An 18,698-nucleotide genomic window follows, 5' to 3' on the forward strand; every position below is an offset into this window, starting at 1 on the left:
GCAAATAATTCAACACACATAAAAAAAGTCAATCTTGTTGGTTTCTAATTCTGTCATGCTTTTATATTGTCTGTTAAATCAATAGAGCAGTGCAATGAACTCCCAAGGAGCAATGCAACAAGTAGCCTACAGTAAGTCTAGAAGCACCACTGAAATACACAATGTAATCTCTCTCCCCCTCCTCTTGCAGTGGGCAGCCAGCGTGACGACTTTCCACCTCTGTCATAGAAGTTGCTTTTGTTACTTGAAATAATGCAGTCTTACATTTTAGATTGTTTCAGTGTGTTAGTCCGAGTTAAATAATCAGTGGCGCGTTTGGAGTGGGAGCAAGGCTGGCTAATCCGATTTCAAGGGTGACCAGTGCCACACATGTCACCCATTTGGCTCTACACCACCACTGTGCCACTAGATTATGATACCAGATTTCTATATATGGTAATTGGCTGCACAGTGTTTCAGTTTATAAACCCCAACTGTGAAGTCTATCCGGGTTTTCCCTGGATTTCTTTGATGACAAAGGTGGCAAAGGCTGGAGAACACGCATGGCATGCACGACGCACACAGCTAAAGTGCTGTGCGCTAAAGTGAAAGAAAATCTTGTGGGCAGACAAAGGAAAGGGACAGAAAAGAACAAGTGAAGACATTTTTTTCCACATTGTTCACGCTGACATTTTGCCTGTTTGCAGTGACTAAGGGAGGGGCTTGGCAAACTGTTCTGCAGCATGGAGAAGGAAGACCTAAAAGTCCTCAACAAAGGGGAAGAGGAGGAGATGGTATGCCTGTTTTTCATGTTACATCAGTGCCAATGTTGGTATTCATGCTTTCTGACTTATCAGACTGCACCCACTTGTCTCCTTCCACCCTTTAGGAGCTGCAGGGCTACCGTCTGTGTCGTTGGCGGATGGCCCTGGTGGGCCTCGGGGTGCTGTGTACAGGGGGCTTCCTCCTCCTGCTGCTCTACTGGATGCCAGAGTGGTGCGTCAAATCCACCTGCATTCGTACCACAGCACGTGATGCCGAAGTGGTATTGCTGCGCTCCACGGTAGGTTGCAAGTAGAGCTGCTTAATCAGTTTTTTTTCCATCAACAGGAAATGGAATTTGTGAGTACTTGGGTAATTGATTGATTGTTTCAGCCATTTTCAGCCATATTGAATTGATGGTAAAGCAGTGAACACAGGTGATGAATGAAAAGACCAAAATGTCAAGGAATTTAAATTGTAGTTATTTTATATTTGTTAATTTTCAGGCCTGTTTTGTTAATCTATAGACTGATTTCAGACATGTAGCAAGCACAGTTGATACAGTTGCCAGTTTGACATATAACTCTCTCAGGGTTCTCCCCCCCCCCCCCCAAACCAGTTAACCACAGAAGAGTTCAGTCCAAATGCTTTGCATATGGAAGAAGATATAGACCTCAAACTCATGTGCTTTTTGAACTGTGTGTGAATACAGCAGATCTATTGTAGTAGCACAGTAAATACATTGAGACTGACTAATTCCTGCCGACAGTCACACCAGTACAGATACTTAAGCATGTGCCCAACAGTGTGTCCATAACATCTGTGTGTGTGTGTGTGTGTGTGTGTGTGTGTGTGTGTGTGTGTGTGTGTGTGTGTGTGTGTGTGTGTGTGTGTGTGTGTGTGTGTGTGTGTGTGTGTGTGTGTGTGTGTGGGTGTGTGTGTGGGTGTGTGTGTGGGTGTGTGTGTGTGGGTGTGTGTGGGTGTGTGTGTGCATGTACATTCCTTTCTCTCAGTGTTGGTCTCATGCTTGTGTCCATGTGCTTGTATACATGCCTGTGAATGAAGCCAAATTTGTGATTGTGGGTGTTGAATGAGAGTTAAAGTATTGGGAGCAACCTTCATGTGGAGAGATTTTGCAACTGCTCCATTTGTAACAAGGCTTTTTCAGAAATAGGAATATGGTTTGGGGTTATGGTTAGAGTTAGGTTTAGGTGGGGTAAGTCAGGGTCTCAAAATAACACCTGCCGAGCACCAAATGTATTTTAAGGTGGATACATGAGGGAAACATGAGGGCGCATGTTATATATATCTGGATGTTCATGTTAGAGGCTGCCTTGGCAGAAATGTACTAAAGACATGGCACTACAACTTTGTGTGCATTGGTTTGACCAGGATGAGTTCCGGCGCTGGTTTTTGGCCAGGGTGCGAGTGATGCTGGCCCCCGGGAGCAACCCCTTCCACAGCCTGGAGACCCAGACCACCTCCCCCTCCTCCTCTTCCTCCCCCACCTGCCCCTTCTCCTCCCCTGCCTCCCCCCCTCTGGCCAATGGACATACCCCCCACCCCTCCGATGGCAGCCCCGCTCAGGAGCTCATCAGAAGATTTGCAGACTACCAGCCTACACAGGTAGGCACATGTCTGGCCAGTACACTGTATTTACATGCACACTGTCGACACACCAGGGATGGAAACCATAAACCGCCTTTGAAATTGGCAGCCACCTGCCAGTGCAAGTGGATTGAATGGTTTCCATGTTTTAATCAAGTGTTATTATACTCCATATTTATGATATTGAGATATCACAAATTGACCACATTCATTCCATGATACCTGATGTGTCAAAAGTCTAAGCCAGCTCTGCTTCTTCCCTCTGCCCCTCCCCGTTCTGTTTCCCTTAGATTCGCTATTTTACCTTCCACAGCACAAAGTATTATTGGAACGACGAGGTGCAGAACTTTGAAGTTTTAACGTAAGCGTTCTTTGATTATCTGCAGAAGTTTTATGAGCTATTTTTGAAGCAGTTTTGTACTTTCCCTTGGAGTAAGTAAGTAATGATACATCCCTCTGTAAAGTAAAACAAGCAAAACAAGCCTTTGCACTTCCAGCTTTAGTAACTCGTTTTACCCTCACAGCGGCGTGGAGGATCTGCAGGTCAGCTGCTCCACCCTCCACACGGAGCACAGTGTAGGCCTGACCAGGAACCAGCAGGAGTACAGGTAACATCTTACCTGTCTGAAGGATTGGTTTTACAGCCCACAAGTCTAAACAGTCAGACAGGAGGACATTTTCCATTGTCTTTGGTTTTGTCAGTTCGGATGTCCACAGGGATTCCTCTGAAGTGGCCAGAGGACGTCTCTGTGGACATTTGAAAATGATAGCTGTACAGAGCCCAGATAATTTAAAACCAGCTTCCTGTTGACCTTTGTACATTGTTGTGTGTCTCTATATATTGTGTGCACGTGTCTGTGTGTATGTTTAGATGTGACGGTGTGGTTCAAAAATACTGATGAATGTGCCTCTCACCTTTTGTCAGGAGACTGTTCTTCGGAGTGAATGAAATTGCAGTGAAAGTGCCTTCTGTTTTCAAGCTGCTTATCAAAGAGGTACGGCCCAGTTTGCATTAACAGATGCAGCATTTTCTTGAACTCAGTCAGAATTTTCCTTTTTTTGCAAGGATATTTGCACAATTAACAGTTTCTTATGCCAGATATTAATGGTTCTATTATGAGAACATTAAGCAGTACATGTTATGTACAGTGGACATTTTTTCTGCAACTGTTAATGATTAGAAGATCTCTGACTGTATGCTATTCATTTGTACTAGCCTTGAAAGAAATACTGATTATTTATGAAGCATATTAATTAACTGTATGTGCCATTTGTTCAATTATTTAATTAAACTATTTATTAGTACAAATTTCAGCTTCCAAGAAGCACTGAAATAATTAGTCAACTGTTCAATTAGTTGAGCAAAAAATTCATCTGCAGTCATCTTAATAATCAATAATTGTATGTCATTTTTAATTAACAATGCCAAAATATTCACTAGCTCCTTTATATTCTGGCCTCTCAAATATGATTTGTTAGCTTATCATTCTAATTTTGACTCTTTCTCAGCTCATAGATGTAGAGACCTAAAGTAAACTATTTGGGATATCTTCTTACTATATATTTCTGCTGGACAAGTGCTATAGGTAATGGCCCCTGCAGACCAACACAGTAATGTGAGTCACAAATCACATTCAGACAACTGTGGTGACGCCACCCAATTGTCATGTATATCAAATCCCACCCTGCTTTATTAGCATTTTACTTAATGCCTAATTACATGTAATAAATATACATTGTATCAGCGAGAATTATGCTGACATATGGGAATTTGATCGTTTATATTGAGCACATTCTTTCACCCCTTACTGTCCTGGTAACAGCTTGATCATGTCCTTAAGTAGAAGTCTCTGTTTTTAAACGTATTGTAGCTGGATCTGCATGCTCTTATGCATGTGCCACACTAATCTCTCTATCTGTGTCTCCTCCTGCAGGTCCTCAACCCTTTCTACATCTTCCAGCTCTTCAGTGTGATCCTGTGGAGTGCCGATGAGTATTACTACTATGCTGTGGCCATTGTTTTCATGTCGGTCATATCCATAGCTACCTCTCTGTACACCATCAAAAAGGTGAGCTCCGCAAAATGTTCTTTATCAGCCGTTTTTTCCTGCCACATGTTCACACACAGACAGCAGTTAGCCCCTCATATACAGTGGTATGAAAAAGTTTGGGCACCCCTGATCATTTTCAAGATTTTCCTTTATAAATCATTGGTTGTTCGAATCAGCAATTTCAGTTAAATATATCAGATAGCAGAAAAACACAGTGATATTTGAGAAGTGAAATGAAGTTTATAGGATTTACAGAAAGTGTGCAATTATTACTTAAACAAAAGTAGGCAGGTGCATAAATTTGGGCACCCTTGTTGTTTTATTGATTTGAATACCTTTAGCACTAATTATTGGAACTCAAAATTTGTTTGGTAAGCTCATTGACCCTTGACCTACATACACAGGTGAAGCCAATCATGAGAAAGGGTATGTAAGGTGGCCAGTTGCAAGTTGTTCTCCTCTTTGCATCTTCTCTGAAGAGTGGCAACATGGGAGCCTCAAAACAACTGTCAAATGACCTGAAAACAAAGATTGTGCAACATCATGGTTTAGGGGAATGATACAAAAAGCTGGCTCAGAGATTTCAGCTGTCAGTTTCCACTGTGAGGAACATAGTGAGAAAATGGAAGACCACAGGCACAGTTCAAGTTAAGGCCCGGAGTGGCAGGCCAAGAAAAGTCTCAGATAAGCAGAGGCGAAGGATGGTGAGAACAGTCAAACTCAACCCACAGATCAGCTCCAAAGACCTACAACATGATCTTGCTGCAGATGGTGTCACTGTGCATCGTTCAACTATTCAGCGCACTTTGCACAAGGAGATGCTGTATGGGAGAGTAATGCGGCAGAAGCCTTTTCTGCACACACGCCACAAACAGAGTCGTTTGAGGTATGCTAAAGCACATTTGGACAAGCCAGCCTCATTTTGGAATAAGGTGCTGTGGACTGATGAAACTAAAATTGAGTTATTTGGACATAACAAGGGGCGGTAAGCATGGCCGAAGAAGAACACAGCATTCCAAGACAAACACTTGCTACCCACAGTAAAATTTGGTGGTGGTTCCATCATGCTGTGGGGCTGTGTGGCCAGTGCAGGAACTGGCAACCTTGTTAAAGTTGAAGGTTGCATGGATTCCAGTCAGTATCAGCAGATTCTTGCAAACAATGTTCAAGAATCAGTGACAAAGTTGAAGTTGCGCCGGGGCTGGATACTTCAACAAGACAACGACCCTAAACATTGCTCAAAGTCCATTAAGGCATTCATGCAGAGGAACGAGTACAACGTTCTGGAATGGCCATCTCAGTCCCCAGACCTGAATATTATTGAAAATCTGTGGTGTGATTTAAAGCGGGCTGTCCATGCTTGGAAACCATCAAACCTGACTGAACTGGAGATGTTTTGTAAAGAAGAATGGTCAAAAATACCTTCAACAAGAATCCAGACCCTCATTGGAAGCTATAGGAAGCGTTTAGAGGCTTTTATTTCTGCAAAAGGAGGATCTACTAAATATTGATGTAATTTTTCTGTTGGGGTGCCCAAATTTATGCACCCGTCTGCTTTTGTTTAAGAAATTATTGCACACTTTCTGTAAATCCTTTAAACTTCATTTCACTTCTCAAATATCACTGTGTTTTTCTGCTATATGATATATTTAACTGAAATTGCTGATTCGAACAACCAATGATTTATAAAGGAAAATCTTGAAAATGATCAGGGGTGCCCAAACTTTTTCATACGACTGTATCACAGTTTGTGACTGGGATATGATTCATGTAGTTTTATTTTAAGGCAGGATTACTTGGTGTAATTGTATGATGGCTGGAGAAAAATTGTTATGTCACAGCAGTCTCAGTCAAGACCATAATTAACCACAACATGTTAATTACTACTCCAGTAATAGTCAGACAAGCTCTCTACAGTTTAAAACTGCTCTTTAGATAGCAGCCATGTAGGAAATCGAACCATGGACCTGCTCAAGCTGCAAGACAGACGGCGATGGATCTGGCAGATATAAGCCGTAATTCTAAAATTAGCCACGGGCGACCAGACCAGGACTTACATTACCAGATCATTTGCATCTCATATGTCATGTATGTCTTATATCTCATGCACATTATATCAGTATATGTTATTGTGTTGTTTTTATCTCAGATTGGCTTTGACAAAAGTGTGATTCTGCTGAATGAAACTGTACAGAATGTACTAAGCAGTACAAAAAAGAATCTCAGGAACACAAACTTAAAAACAGCACACGCTCACTGCCCCGCTCGTGTCTATTCCAGGGTTTTCAGGATAGCATAAAGGCTCATCTGACCACTGTCTGCTGCCCCTGACTTCAAAATTAACAAACTCTGACAAATACACCCTCACAGTCACACAGGTGCTCATGGGATTTGAGAAGCTGTCCAAAGTTTTTCAATGGTTTTCTTTGTTCCTTTTTTCCAGCAATACGTCATGCTTCACGATATGGTGGCAGCTCACAGTATTGTCCGTGTGTCTGTATGCCGAGCCAACAATGGTTTGTAGATATTTTTGTTTTTGGTGTTGTTCTTTTTTATTTATTTGTTTTTGCTGATGGCCTCAGTAGAGTCATTTTAATAGTAATACACTGCATGTGTTATTCTGCTCGGTTTCCTGCTTTTCTGAAGAGTGCTTTCCTAACCAAGCCTAGTAGACATTTTTCTGCGTCTGTGCTCGGCCAGACACAATTACACAGTCACCCTGCTTTGGCTGTCCTCCAGATGGCTGCGAGGGTGGGACAATGCAGGCTTGGAGAGAGAGTCTGTGTGTTAGACAGTGGGTGTAGCATGTGTATATGCATTTAAAAACACTCTTTAAGGCTTCTACACTTGTTTTTTTTTATGTTTGGATGCTTTGTAAAATGGGTAATTGTGCCTGCAGGAGTGATGCATAAGCATTGACAGTCTCATCAGGTGTCTGATTAACTGTAGCCACTTAATAAAACTCCTGTTCAGAATCAGTTAGAAGCATTGTTGTGGAAGATTGCGTACCTCTCATGTTTTTGTTTATGCATTCATCTACTGCACTGGCCCCTGCTTGTGATGCCTCAGCTTTTTTTTCCTGCTAGCTAGAGAGCCGTGAGTAATGAGAGATGTGCTGAGCAAGACTCTGGGGCTCTGACACACAAAATATCTCCTTTCTCACCCCCACCCTCTCCACCATCTGCTGCTGTTGACTCATTGGCACACTTTTCACCTTTATCCACACTTGTGATTTTTTTGTCTTTTATTTTGTTAACCACACTGTTCTCCACTTGTCTGTAATTAATGTACATATTTACTCTTTCCACTCCTCCATTGCACCCCCCCTTCCTGGCAGATATCGAAGAGATTTTGTCTACTGATCTGGTGCCCGGTGATGTGATGGTCATCCCCAGCAATGGGACCATCATGCCATGTGACGCCGTGCTGGTCAGCGGCACCTGCATCGTCAACGAAAGCATGCTCACAGGTTAGAGCCGAAATCTCAGTCTGCTAACTCTAACAAGGGAGAGAAGCTGTTGGAATATTTGATATCTATAGGTAAACATAACCAGTGACCGCAGGAGGTTCCAAACAGCAAAATACTCTTCTTGTAAATCTCCAGTCCTAATATCAGTCTACCCCCCCAATCAGGTGAGAGCGTTCCTGTGACAAAGACTAACCTCCCAAACCCAGCGCCAGGGGAGAGTGGGGAGGAGACTGACAGTGCCTACAACACAGAGGAGCATAAGAGACACACACTCTTCTGTGGCACCCACGTCATCCAGACCCGCTTCTACACAGGCGAGCTGGTCAAAGCTGTGGTGGTCCGCACAGGTAGGTGCGGGTCAGGGGATACTCTATGTATTTAGAAATATTAATTCTGTTAATGTTTCGATGATCATTGAATTGGTTTAAATTTCCTTGATGCTTTGTGAAGAAACTTTGGTCCTAAAAGAGAGAGCTATTCAAATGTGCTTTTATACATTTAAGTTTTACTAAGACGCCACTCACTTCATGAGAATTGCAGCATTTGCAGAGGTCAGAAATACCCATTTCACTAAGGAAGCCACCACATTATGTGCTCCACTAAATATTAAATTAACATTGGAGACATTATTAGAAGACTCAAATGTGTGTGTTTCATCAAATATTGAAAACCTTTTTCACCCAAAACTTCTCACATCTTGTTTTTTCCAGGTTTCAGCACAGCCAAAGGCCAGCTTGTGCGCTCCATTCTTTACCCAAAACCCACCGACTTCAAGCTGTACCGCGATGCCTACCTCTTCCTGTTGTGTTTGGTGGCTGTGGCTGGAATTGGCTTTGTCTACTCCATTGTCCTCAGCATCATGAACAAGGTAATCTAAGAGGTGACGAGCAGATGAATCTCTTATTTTGAGTTACATGGGTTCAGAGTTTTAGAAGTAAAGGTGAATGAATGTGCAACTGGAAGAAAATCAAATTTTGCAACACTCGCTCTCTTTGCTGCTCTGCTTTGTATCCCTGATGACAATGCAAACTTTTTTTTTTTCTAAAACAGAATTCATGCAAGGTGGATTTTTTTCTCACTCTGGCTGAAGCTTGAAACTCAAATAAAGAGATTTTTGTGACAGAATCGCTTCAGAACAGATGCTCAGTAACAGATGCCCCATCAGGTTTTTTATGACATGTTAGCAAAGTGTTGCACAGCATCCCAACTGAGTCCTCTTCTTTGTTAAGTCACTGACTGCTGTTTTAGCAATTTAGCCATTTTAGCCATTCCCTTGGTGCAATATTATGCAAATGCTTTTTCTACAACACACAGCATGGTACTACATTTCTGAATCACTGTGCTGCTGAATGTGAACTGTTTGAGACATTTAGTTTTCCCTTTTCTGTAACACTTGTGTGATTATAGGCTTGTTGTGGGATTACCTTTAGACTTAGAGGATCAGCCATTTTGGATCTTTGCTTTGGATTTGTTGTTAACATGAATAATCAAATGAGAAAACCTAGAGCTTTGCTGTACCACTGAAATGCCACATATTTGACTATCAAACCTGGATTTTAGCAGTTGAGCGTGCTGGAGCTGTGAATTCCAGCAATCAAAGACAAGAGATTTTCAAAAAATGCAAAAGTTTTGTTTTTCCTTTCTACCTGCCCCAGGTGCCAGCTAAGACCATCGTTATTGAGTCCCTGGACATCATCACCATCACTGTGCCACCGGCCCTGCCGGCAGCCATGACAGCCGGCATTGTGTACGCCCAGCGACGCCTCAAACGCATCGGCATTTTCTGCATCAGCCCACAGAGGATCAATATCTGCGGACAAATAAATCTGGTCTGCTTTGACAAGGTGCGACTAGTGGTTGCATGACTGTTGTTTTTGCTCTTTAGATTATTGCCACTTAACTAAAATTGATGGCACCAACATCTTATGGTAATCAATATGTATTTAATTCTATTTGATTTGATTCAGTAAAACTCTGTTAAGTTCTACTTTCTCTGTACGTACAGACTGGAACTCTTACAGAAGATGGATTAGACCTATGGGGAGTCCAGAGGGTTGAGAATGGCAGGTAAGCTCATCTCTACTCTTAATTTATCGAACATAGAACTACCAGTGTTTCAATGCATTGTGGCTGCATACCAAAGATACCTTAGAAATCCAAATGCAGGGGTGCCCCTGTAGCTCAGCTGGTAGGGTGTGCCATGTGTTGAGTGTGTCGTCCCCTCTATCTCTCTCTGCCCCCTTTCTTGTCTTTTCTTCAGCTGTCTATATCATAAAGGCTACAAGAGCGCCCCCCCCCCCCCCAAAAAAAAGAAAAAAGAAATCCAAATCCATTGTCTTAGTTTAGCTGTTGCTGAGCTGGTATTGCTTTGCTGATTGACTGGTGGAAAGGATTTAAAATATACTGGAATATCTTTTTCTGTAGGTCTAATTGGCTTAATCCAAGCCAAATCTCAGTAAATGCTGAAATCCCTGTGCTTTAACAGCCCAAGGGAAACCGTTTAAGTACCAGAAGATATCTATAATCAGCCAACCAGTATCCACTCAGAAAATGTGTTATTATGTCAGTTTGCAGAGTAATTTTTATAGTTGTTTGTCAGATATTGTCATGTGCTGCAATGATGAGTGATATGATGGATTTGTCCGTGAAATCCTCTGGAAGCTTTCCTTGTCTACCTCCCATTTCTCCTGCCTCTCCAGTTTCCACCTGTCAGAGGAAAATGCCTACAAGGAAAATCTCGTCAAGTCCCAGTTTGTGGCTTGTATGGCCACCTGCCACTCTCTGACCAAAATAGAGGGCCAGCTGTCCGGAGACCCGCTGGACCTCAAAATGTTTGAGGCTACAGGCTGGGTGAGTTGCTATGCATCCATCCAAAAGCATAATGTTGGGAATGTGGTAATGTGATGAGTCAGACCACCTTTAAAAACGTACATGGAGACAAAAAGCTTTGTGGAATCCATTTTACTGTTTGGTATGTGTAGACCACCAGTGTGTGACAGAAAGAGGGCATCTAAAAGACATTAATTATGTCTGTGTGTCAGATATGTTTACATACCTACTGTTGTTGCATAGACATTTTTCTTGATCCTTGTCTTCTTTAAATCTTTGTCTGCACAGATCCTGGAGGAGGCCACTGAGGAAGAAACATCTCTCCACAACCGAATCATGCCCACGGTGGTTCGACCCCCAAAACAGCTGTTGCCCCCAGAACCTGCAGCATCACCAGATCAGGACATGGTATGGACAGCAACCCAAGATATATTATGTCATTACAGACACTGAAACTGACACACAGTATATACAGACCTATCAGTCTAACAATACAAATGAAATATTAGAGCTGGGGTGAAGTCTTGGTTGCTTAAATCCACAGACTACTGGCTGCGGTTAAAACCAGCTTCAGTATAAATCAGTAGACACTACCATCACAGCATAACAAGAGCAACTGACTACACTGAGTGATTGCTTCATTTGTTTCTCACGGACTCTTTTTCTCATTCTAGGAACTTTATGAGCTCTCGGTAAGTAGCCTTCTACCTTTGTGAAACTGAGATTTCAGATTTTAAAGAGCAGTATAATTGAGCAGAAATAGAAATAATAAATAATGTAAATTCCATTTTGTTCATTGAAATTCCTAAAATTTGCTAATTAATTTGTTAATTGTTCAATATAAAAAAAAAGTATCTACTCTTAATAGGTGTCATGATTTTGTCAACCAAGCATTTAAGTTAGTAGTAACGTTGTAATTAGTCTCTGATTAGCATTATCCGTGTTTCATTTAATCTTCTCCTTGTCATAAATGATAAAGACCGTTATTTGTGTTTATGTGTGTCGTGTGGGTGTGTGTGTGCAGTCAGCGTATGAGATCGGTATCGTGCGCCAGTTTCCTTTTTCCTCAGGACTCCAGAGGATGAGTGTGGTGGCTCGTCGGCTGGGAGAGAAACGTATGGATGCCTACATGAAGGGGGCACCAGAGGTGGTGGCAAGTCTCTGCAAGAACGAGACAGGTGAGATGTCGAAGGTGTCGGTACTGTACCTGCTATGGTGTTGAACAGCACTGGAAATGCACAATCGGTTGGAGTCCGAGAGAAAATTACACCTTGTTCTTATGATAGAATTTCAACCAATAATTTATTAATAAAGCGAAGCAAAGCGGTAGATGAGGAACACCACTGAAAGCCGAGCCCTGCTGCTCTGCTCTCTGTGTCACTGCCTGTTTACAGCTCCACACACAGAGAACAGACAGCAATGTAGCAGAGCCCACAGCAGAGGGTATGATGGTCCACAGCATATGTTTTCACTGGAGCCGATGACAACATTGCTCATTATCCACAAGAGACAGTACTAAAACCCATTGAACAAGCAGAACACAAACTTGCAGAAGTGCAGGAACTTGCTGCTTCCTTGTATATGTCACATACGAGCTCTTGATGCTAACAGTGAATTGTTATGAACGAGCTAAATCCAAACGCTTTATGTGTGTGTTTGGTGTATCTTCTTTTCTTGCTGTCTGTCTCTAACTTAACTTTTATGTCTGTGTGTTTTGCAGTGCCAGAAAGCTTTGCCGAGGTTTTGGAGGGCTACACTAAACAGGGTTTCAGGGTCATAGCTCTGGCTCATCGTCGACTTGAATCCAAACTCACCTGGCACAAAGTCCAGAACGTCAACAGGTAGTGTACTGTTTATTATTGATTTGACCTTCATTTTAAACCGATCCAGAAAACTTCTGAGGATTGCTGCTGCTTTTTTAACTATGTTACTTCCCCCTGCTGATGTTACACTGTCACACCTGCATTCCTCTTGTCTGTGATATATAAATAAGAAAACTAGGTGAAGATGTTCTTGTGTTAAAAGTAATTCAGTATTACTGCAGTGTTATTTTAGGTTTTTTGTTCACACAAATGCAAATGTTGTGCGTCTTGTCCTTTGAATTAGGGAACTCATAGAGGCAAACATGGAGTTCCTGGGTCTGATCATCATGCAGAACAAGCTGAAGGCAGAAACCCCAGGGGTGCTACAGGACCTCCACAGAGCACACATCCGCACTGTTATGGTTACAGGTGAGACCATGTATACACACACACACACACACACACACACACACACACACACACACACACACACACACACACACACACACACACATTCACACACACAAGTCTTAAGTGAGCCAGCAATGGCATCAATATAGTCACAGAAGAGAGCAAACACACACACACACACACACACACACACACACACACACACACACACACACACACACACACAAATATACAGTGCACATAACACACAATCTTCCTCTCTCTGCCTGTAGTTAGTGAAAGTTCTTGCATTGCTGTGACACGGGCAGCATAATGAGTTTGGTAATCTGTGTATTGGCACTGAAAAGACTTAATCCTTCTGTATTTACTCAGCTGTACCTGTAGTCTCAACTAATAACATTTTCTAGGCTGCTCAGTGTAACTGGCACACACTAACTCCCAATATCCACCAGGGGATTTTACTTTCCTGCTTGGCTTTGACCTTGTCATCTGTCTTCTGAAGGTCACCACACAGGCCTTTGAAGGAAAGACAGTCTGTCTTTATGATGGGCTCCTGTTTCCATTCACCGTCCCCCCCATCAGTCACATCCTCTCCTTCATACGCTTTTAAATATTAATATGGGTTGTCAAGGAATGGACCAGAGAAACTCATAGTTGTGCTGCATGTGTATTTGCCAGAAAATGAGGTGAAGAGAGTGACATAAAACAAAGAAGTTTTCAGAGTAAGAACATACATTTGTGTCTCAGCTAGATACCGTCAGCCGGTTCATCTATAATACGATAACGTCTTTGGAGATTTTATCTTTTTCTGCATTGTTGGTGGTTCTAATGTTCTAATCTAGAAATGTGTGCTCTATTTCCAATCCAGGTGACAACATGCTGACAGCCATCTCCGTGGCCCGAGACTGTGGAATGATCCCTCCCCAAGATACCGTCATCATTGCTGATGCCCTCCCTCCCCATAATGGACAAGCCGCCAAAATCACCTGGAGATATGCAGACAAGCCGAGCAAGACATCTCGCCTGGAGGTGATGCGATGGAGCTAATGCTAACATGGTTACTTGCTCAAGCACAAAGCACACTCATTGAAAAGTAGGAACTGATGAAAAAGCTTGCGCAATCAGACACACACACAGGCGTACACACACATACACCAAGGGATGGAAAAACGAATTAGAGCCGATATGTTGAATGAAATGGTTTTCTGGCTCCACATCCAGACTTTGTTCAACTCCATAGTAATTATTGAGGCTAACTCATATTGGTATCATAAAACGAGTTGGCTCTAATTCATTCTTTCTTTACTGTGGCAGGAAGTAAACATCAGTCTGGAGGATGTGTGTCATGTAGATGAGCACAAAACACAAGAGCTGTACCATTTTGCCATGAATGGAAAATCGTTTGCCGTCATTGAGGAGCATTTCCCCGACATGCTTCAAAAGGTATGAGGTCTCTTGAATGAGAGTGGACATCAATGGATATAGTTATCTCCATGATACATCATTTTTCTGTCATGATGGTGTGTTGTGTAGTTGGTGCTGCATGGGACAGTGTTTGCCAGAATGGCTCCAGACCAGAAAACCCAGCTCATCGAGGCGCTGCAAGGTGTAGAGTGAGTCAAAACGCACATCGTAGCTTTAAAACTTTACTAAGTCAAAATTAGTTTGTGTTACTTCCACTATATATGCTGCTTGCCAGCAGAAGAAGAATTTGCCATCAACCGGAACTGTGAAGTATTGATTTTATGGAATTTGTCAAGGTTCATGTGGTCACATCGAGCACAGAGTCACTGTTCTTTGTTATTTGCTCACAGCTATTTTGTGGGGATGTGTGGAGACGGAGCAAATGACTGTGGGGTATGTACAGCCTCTTTAAAATGATTAAAATGAGCATTACTTAATTGCAGTCTGGATGTACATACCCTATATTTCTGAATTTCCTCACCCAGGCTCTTAAGAGGGCTCATGGGGGCATCTCTCTGTCGGAGCTCGAGGCCTCGGTAGCCTCTCCCTTCACCTCCAGGACCCCCAACATCTCCTGTGTCCCCAGTCTCATCAGGTTGTCTTTTCAAAATTGTGTCACCTCACCTCAGAAGCACCAGGGTGGATAGTGTTATTGTCATTGCATACTGCTTTGTAGTTGTTTTAATGAGGGCATAGACTATTGAGTAATAATTGGAAAATTGTGCTGATTTAGTGGTTAGTTTTTGCTTTCATTCTTCATTTTCATTGTTTTAGTAATGAGTGATAACTGTTTCTTGCTTCTACAGGGAGGGTCGTGCTGCTCTCATCACCTCCTTCTGTGTGTTCAAGTTCATGGCCCTCTACAGCATCATCCAGTACATCAGCGTCACTCTCCTCTACTCTGTACGTAACGCTGTTCCCGCAATCAGTAGAAGCTGAAGAATGGATGAGAAAGTCTCTGACCTGTGCTGTCTGTTGTTTTTGTTTCTTAGATCCTCAGTAACCTGGGAGACTTCCAGTTCCTCTTCATCGATATTGCCATCATCCTCCTTATTGTCTTTACCAGTCAGTATAAGAAACCTAACCACAATAAGGCGATATGTTTTGTTTTTGTTTTTTTTTTACCATGGTTATGTGTTTCGCTTGTATTTTCCTTCCTTATAATTTTCCTGTTCCTGCTCCTCTTCAGTGAGTCTGAACCCAGCGTGGAAAGAACTGGTGTCACGTCGTCCCCCATCAGGTCTGATCTCAGGGCCCCTGCTGTTCTCTGTGCTGACCCAGATCCTCATCTGCTTGGGCTTCCAGACCATAACATTCCTTTGGGTCCGACAGCAGCCCTGGTACTCAGTTTGGACACCACTTACAGAGTGAGTACCGAGATAAGATTTGAGAATCATTTCATCATATCTTTTAAATAATGTCATGCACACAGTCAGATTTGGGTTGGCCAAACTGAAAATGTTTCCTGACTGTTCATGAATCAAACTCTCTTCTCACACAGTGTCTGCAACCAGTCATTGCACATTAATGTGTCTGACCATAACGACACAGAGGTGGATGACCACAACATCCAAAACTTCGAGAATACCAGCGTCTTCTATGTCTCCTGCTTCCAGTATCTCATTGTTGCCATAGTTTTCTCAAAGGGCAAACCCTTCAGGCAGCCTAGCTACAAGAATTGTAAGAAACCTGCTTCTTAATGTGAATGAATCTGTCCTAAAATAGTGACAAAGTTTTTTGTATGTGTTACAAATGCGTGTTTGTGCTTGCTTGTCCTCTCCTCAGGGCCGTTTGTGCTGTCTGCCTTGAGTTTGTATGTTTTCCTGCTGTTCATCATGTTCCACCCTGTCGAAAGCATTGATGAGTTTCTGGAGGTAAGATGTCACACTCACGAAAGCTACAACTTTTACTCAGCTCTGCCGAACTTAATACTTTTAGTACCCAGTCTGTCGTTTGATTGATTAATAACTGAAAAACTGCTGTCACATAAAACCTTAAAATGAGGCTCTCTAGCTAAGACTGACCGATGATCAGCTTTGGAGTATCTGTCTCTCCCTATTTCCACACAGATTGTTTGTGTCCCGTTTGAGTGGAGAGTAAAACTCTCCCTCATCATTGTCATCAATGCTGCTGTGTCTGTTCTGGTGGAGGTAAGATGCACACTTCAACATATGGTAACAGCAGACGTTTTTCCCATGTTCAGTTTTCGTTTGTTCATGCAGTGTGCTCATCTTTGTCTCATTTAGCTCAACAGCAGGATCAGTCTTGTGGGAAGAAATAATGTTGTAAAGTGAAAATGTTGTTGTCTTCTAAAGAGACAAACTACAGTATCTGCAACAGTTAGCACTTGAATTATGTGGCTATCTTTGGTGAAATGTATGCAATTTTGGGGGCTTTTGAAATTCCTATAGTAGCATACGTTTGTCTGGTCTAATTTTTGGACAGACAGCTGCTCTTTAAGAAAATAATGGATTACAGTACAGCTGCATGACAATGTATAGATTATGCTGGCCTGCCACATTTGGTGGAGCAGTATCACTCTGCCTCTGCCTTCCTTTTTAGATTGTTGCCCTTGTATACATACACTGCTTAGCAGACATCCCAGACGATGCTATTTCCTAAACTATCGGCCCAAATCCCTTCCAGCTTTTTAAGTGAATAAAAAAATGAAATCGACGAAGATGATTTTGCGCATAATCCAGAATTTCCAGTATTTATGAGACAATAGTATCCATGCGCTCTTTTCTTACTAATTTGTTTAGTTAAATTTTAACCTCACATGTATTAACACACAGCTTAATGGAAGCAAACTTGAAGCTTTGACACACTGTGGCTCTGCAAAAACAATTGATGGCCTCTTTGCAAGAAACAGTAGCAGACGCTATGTGAAATCAAATTAGCCTCTCTGTAATTCTTTCCCCTGCCCACTGCGCTATTCCATAGACCTTCGTCCTTGACATCATCTTATGGAAGCTTGTGTTCAGCCGAGACAAACAGGGCAGCTTTGGCGTCACTCCTGCCGCCCCGACACCACAGGTTGGGAATATCTGACACCTTCTTCTTAAGCCCTTTCATCTTTCCTCTTGTGTGGTGTTCCCTCTCTCTGTCCCCACTTCTTCTTCTAATGCTACAGACCGCACCTTTCTATTCTAACCTCTAACCGAGACATGCATGTGCGAGACGTCCGTCTCATTCTGATCTGTCCTCTCCTTCTCGTATTCCCCTGATGGGCCTTTTGTTCAGGGGTTTAACAGTTGTACTCTGTTCTGCCGCTCCATTTGAGATGAGCTTCATAACTGCTCTTATGGGCAAGTATTTTATTTGAGAATATTTTTGCTGAAGCTGCTGCATTTTCAAATTTAGGGCAACTGGTGGTCAGTGTTTAACACATTTACACAGAGATGAGTTTATGATGGAAATATTTGCTCTCGTCTCCTTTTGAAACCACCATATAACCACACTCAGCTGTCAACGTGTTAAATTTATTAGGCATGTTAGTATTTAAAGCAACTTAAACACTCAATCTGTAAACTAGGCTCCTAAGGTGGTGACATACATCACAATGCAATATGATGACTGAAAAGCATATTAGAGCAGAGTGATATGTGCCAGACACGTTGTTGTGGAAAACATCAGCTACAAGTACTTCAAAGTGCATATTCATATATAAACGTGGCATTATTATTATCATCATTATTATTAACACTTGCCTTGGATACTGATGATTGCCACCTCGTCTCCCTCCGTCTACTGCACCTCCAGTTTCAGCCTGCGGGCCCTGCTAAGCTCTACTTGCTGCACTTATCTCTTAGTTTCCCTATGTCCTAGATAGCTATGTCAGTCAACACTGTCAGTGGTTCCTAACAAGTACAGTATATTTAAAATAAAAACAGGCTACCTTCACTTTTTTTTCCATTATAATTTTACTGAGAAACTTTGACTCATTTATTTTTTTGACTCTCTAAAGATCTGCTGTGAAATCCTTTTGTTTGTTTGATCTTTGACTCCATGAGCTTGTTTTTAAGGAGTGGCCTCACTCTTTAAGGTATCTCCTGCCAACTCCCTCAAACTATTACCATGCCGAATTTTGTTTTGAATGACTTGCATGCATGCACACTTCTTACACTATACCAGTGTAAGGACATGTGCCTACCTCACGCTAATGGCTCCTCTCCAGTTTTGTATTTTGCATGCAGATGTTTTATTAGCATGCCACTGTGCCAATATGTATTTATTACTGAAAATGTTTTCGAAAACCTGAGCAAAATATGACACAAGTTCATGGAACCATTCATCCCTCCCTTTCCTCCTCTCTCTGTCATT

At 42.2% G+C, this 18,698-nt stretch overlaps 1 protein-coding gene across 1 annotated transcript in view; it reads left to right on the plus strand.

The window, feature by feature from the left end:
• atp13a3 (ATPase 13A3) overlaps positions 1-18,698 on the plus strand; it is a 36,152-nt gene that overhangs the window by 12,114 nt on the left and 5,340 nt on the right. Inside the window, exons 3-33 of the mRNA XM_070960406.1 lie at positions 687-773; positions 869-1,042; positions 2,134-2,367; positions 2,640-2,710; positions 2,874-2,957; positions 3,275-3,344; positions 4,284-4,418; positions 6,844-6,916; positions 7,738-7,869; positions 8,034-8,216; positions 8,580-8,737; positions 9,525-9,713; positions 9,875-9,936; positions 10,569-10,719; positions 10,987-11,106; positions 11,373-11,390; positions 11,723-11,876; positions 12,419-12,539; positions 12,805-12,929; positions 13,780-13,940; positions 14,226-14,354; positions 14,445-14,524; positions 14,726-14,768; positions 14,861-14,970; positions 15,182-15,278; positions 15,368-15,440; positions 15,565-15,742; positions 15,877-16,055; positions 16,161-16,249; positions 16,445-16,525; positions 17,319-17,411. Coding sequence (XP_070816507.1) covers positions 723-773; positions 869-1,042; positions 2,134-2,367; positions 2,640-2,710; positions 2,874-2,957; positions 3,275-3,344; positions 4,284-4,418; positions 6,844-6,916; positions 7,738-7,869; positions 8,034-8,216; positions 8,580-8,737; positions 9,525-9,713; positions 9,875-9,936; positions 10,569-10,719; positions 10,987-11,106; positions 11,373-11,390; positions 11,723-11,876; positions 12,419-12,539; positions 12,805-12,929; positions 13,780-13,940; positions 14,226-14,354; positions 14,445-14,524; positions 14,726-14,768; positions 14,861-14,970; positions 15,182-15,278; positions 15,368-15,440; positions 15,565-15,742; positions 15,877-16,055; positions 16,161-16,249; positions 16,445-16,525; positions 17,319-17,411 — 3,618 coding nt within the window. The 5' untranslated portion in view covers positions 687-722. The remainder of the gene's footprint in view (positions 1-686; positions 774-868; positions 1,043-2,133; positions 2,368-2,639; positions 2,711-2,873; positions 2,958-3,274; positions 3,345-4,283; positions 4,419-6,843; positions 6,917-7,737; positions 7,870-8,033; positions 8,217-8,579; positions 8,738-9,524; positions 9,714-9,874; positions 9,937-10,568; positions 10,720-10,986; positions 11,107-11,372; positions 11,391-11,722; positions 11,877-12,418; positions 12,540-12,804; positions 12,930-13,779; positions 13,941-14,225; positions 14,355-14,444; positions 14,525-14,725; positions 14,769-14,860; positions 14,971-15,181; positions 15,279-15,367; positions 15,441-15,564; positions 15,743-15,876; positions 16,056-16,160; positions 16,250-16,444; positions 16,526-17,318; positions 17,412-18,698) is intronic.

This window comes from Chaetodon trifascialis, chromosome 4 (assembly GCF_039877785.1).
Source record: "Chaetodon trifascialis isolate fChaTrf1 chromosome 4, fChaTrf1.hap1, whole genome shotgun sequence".
Taxonomy (NCBI): domain Eukaryota; kingdom Metazoa; phylum Chordata; class Actinopteri; order Chaetodontiformes; family Chaetodontidae; genus Chaetodon; species Chaetodon trifascialis.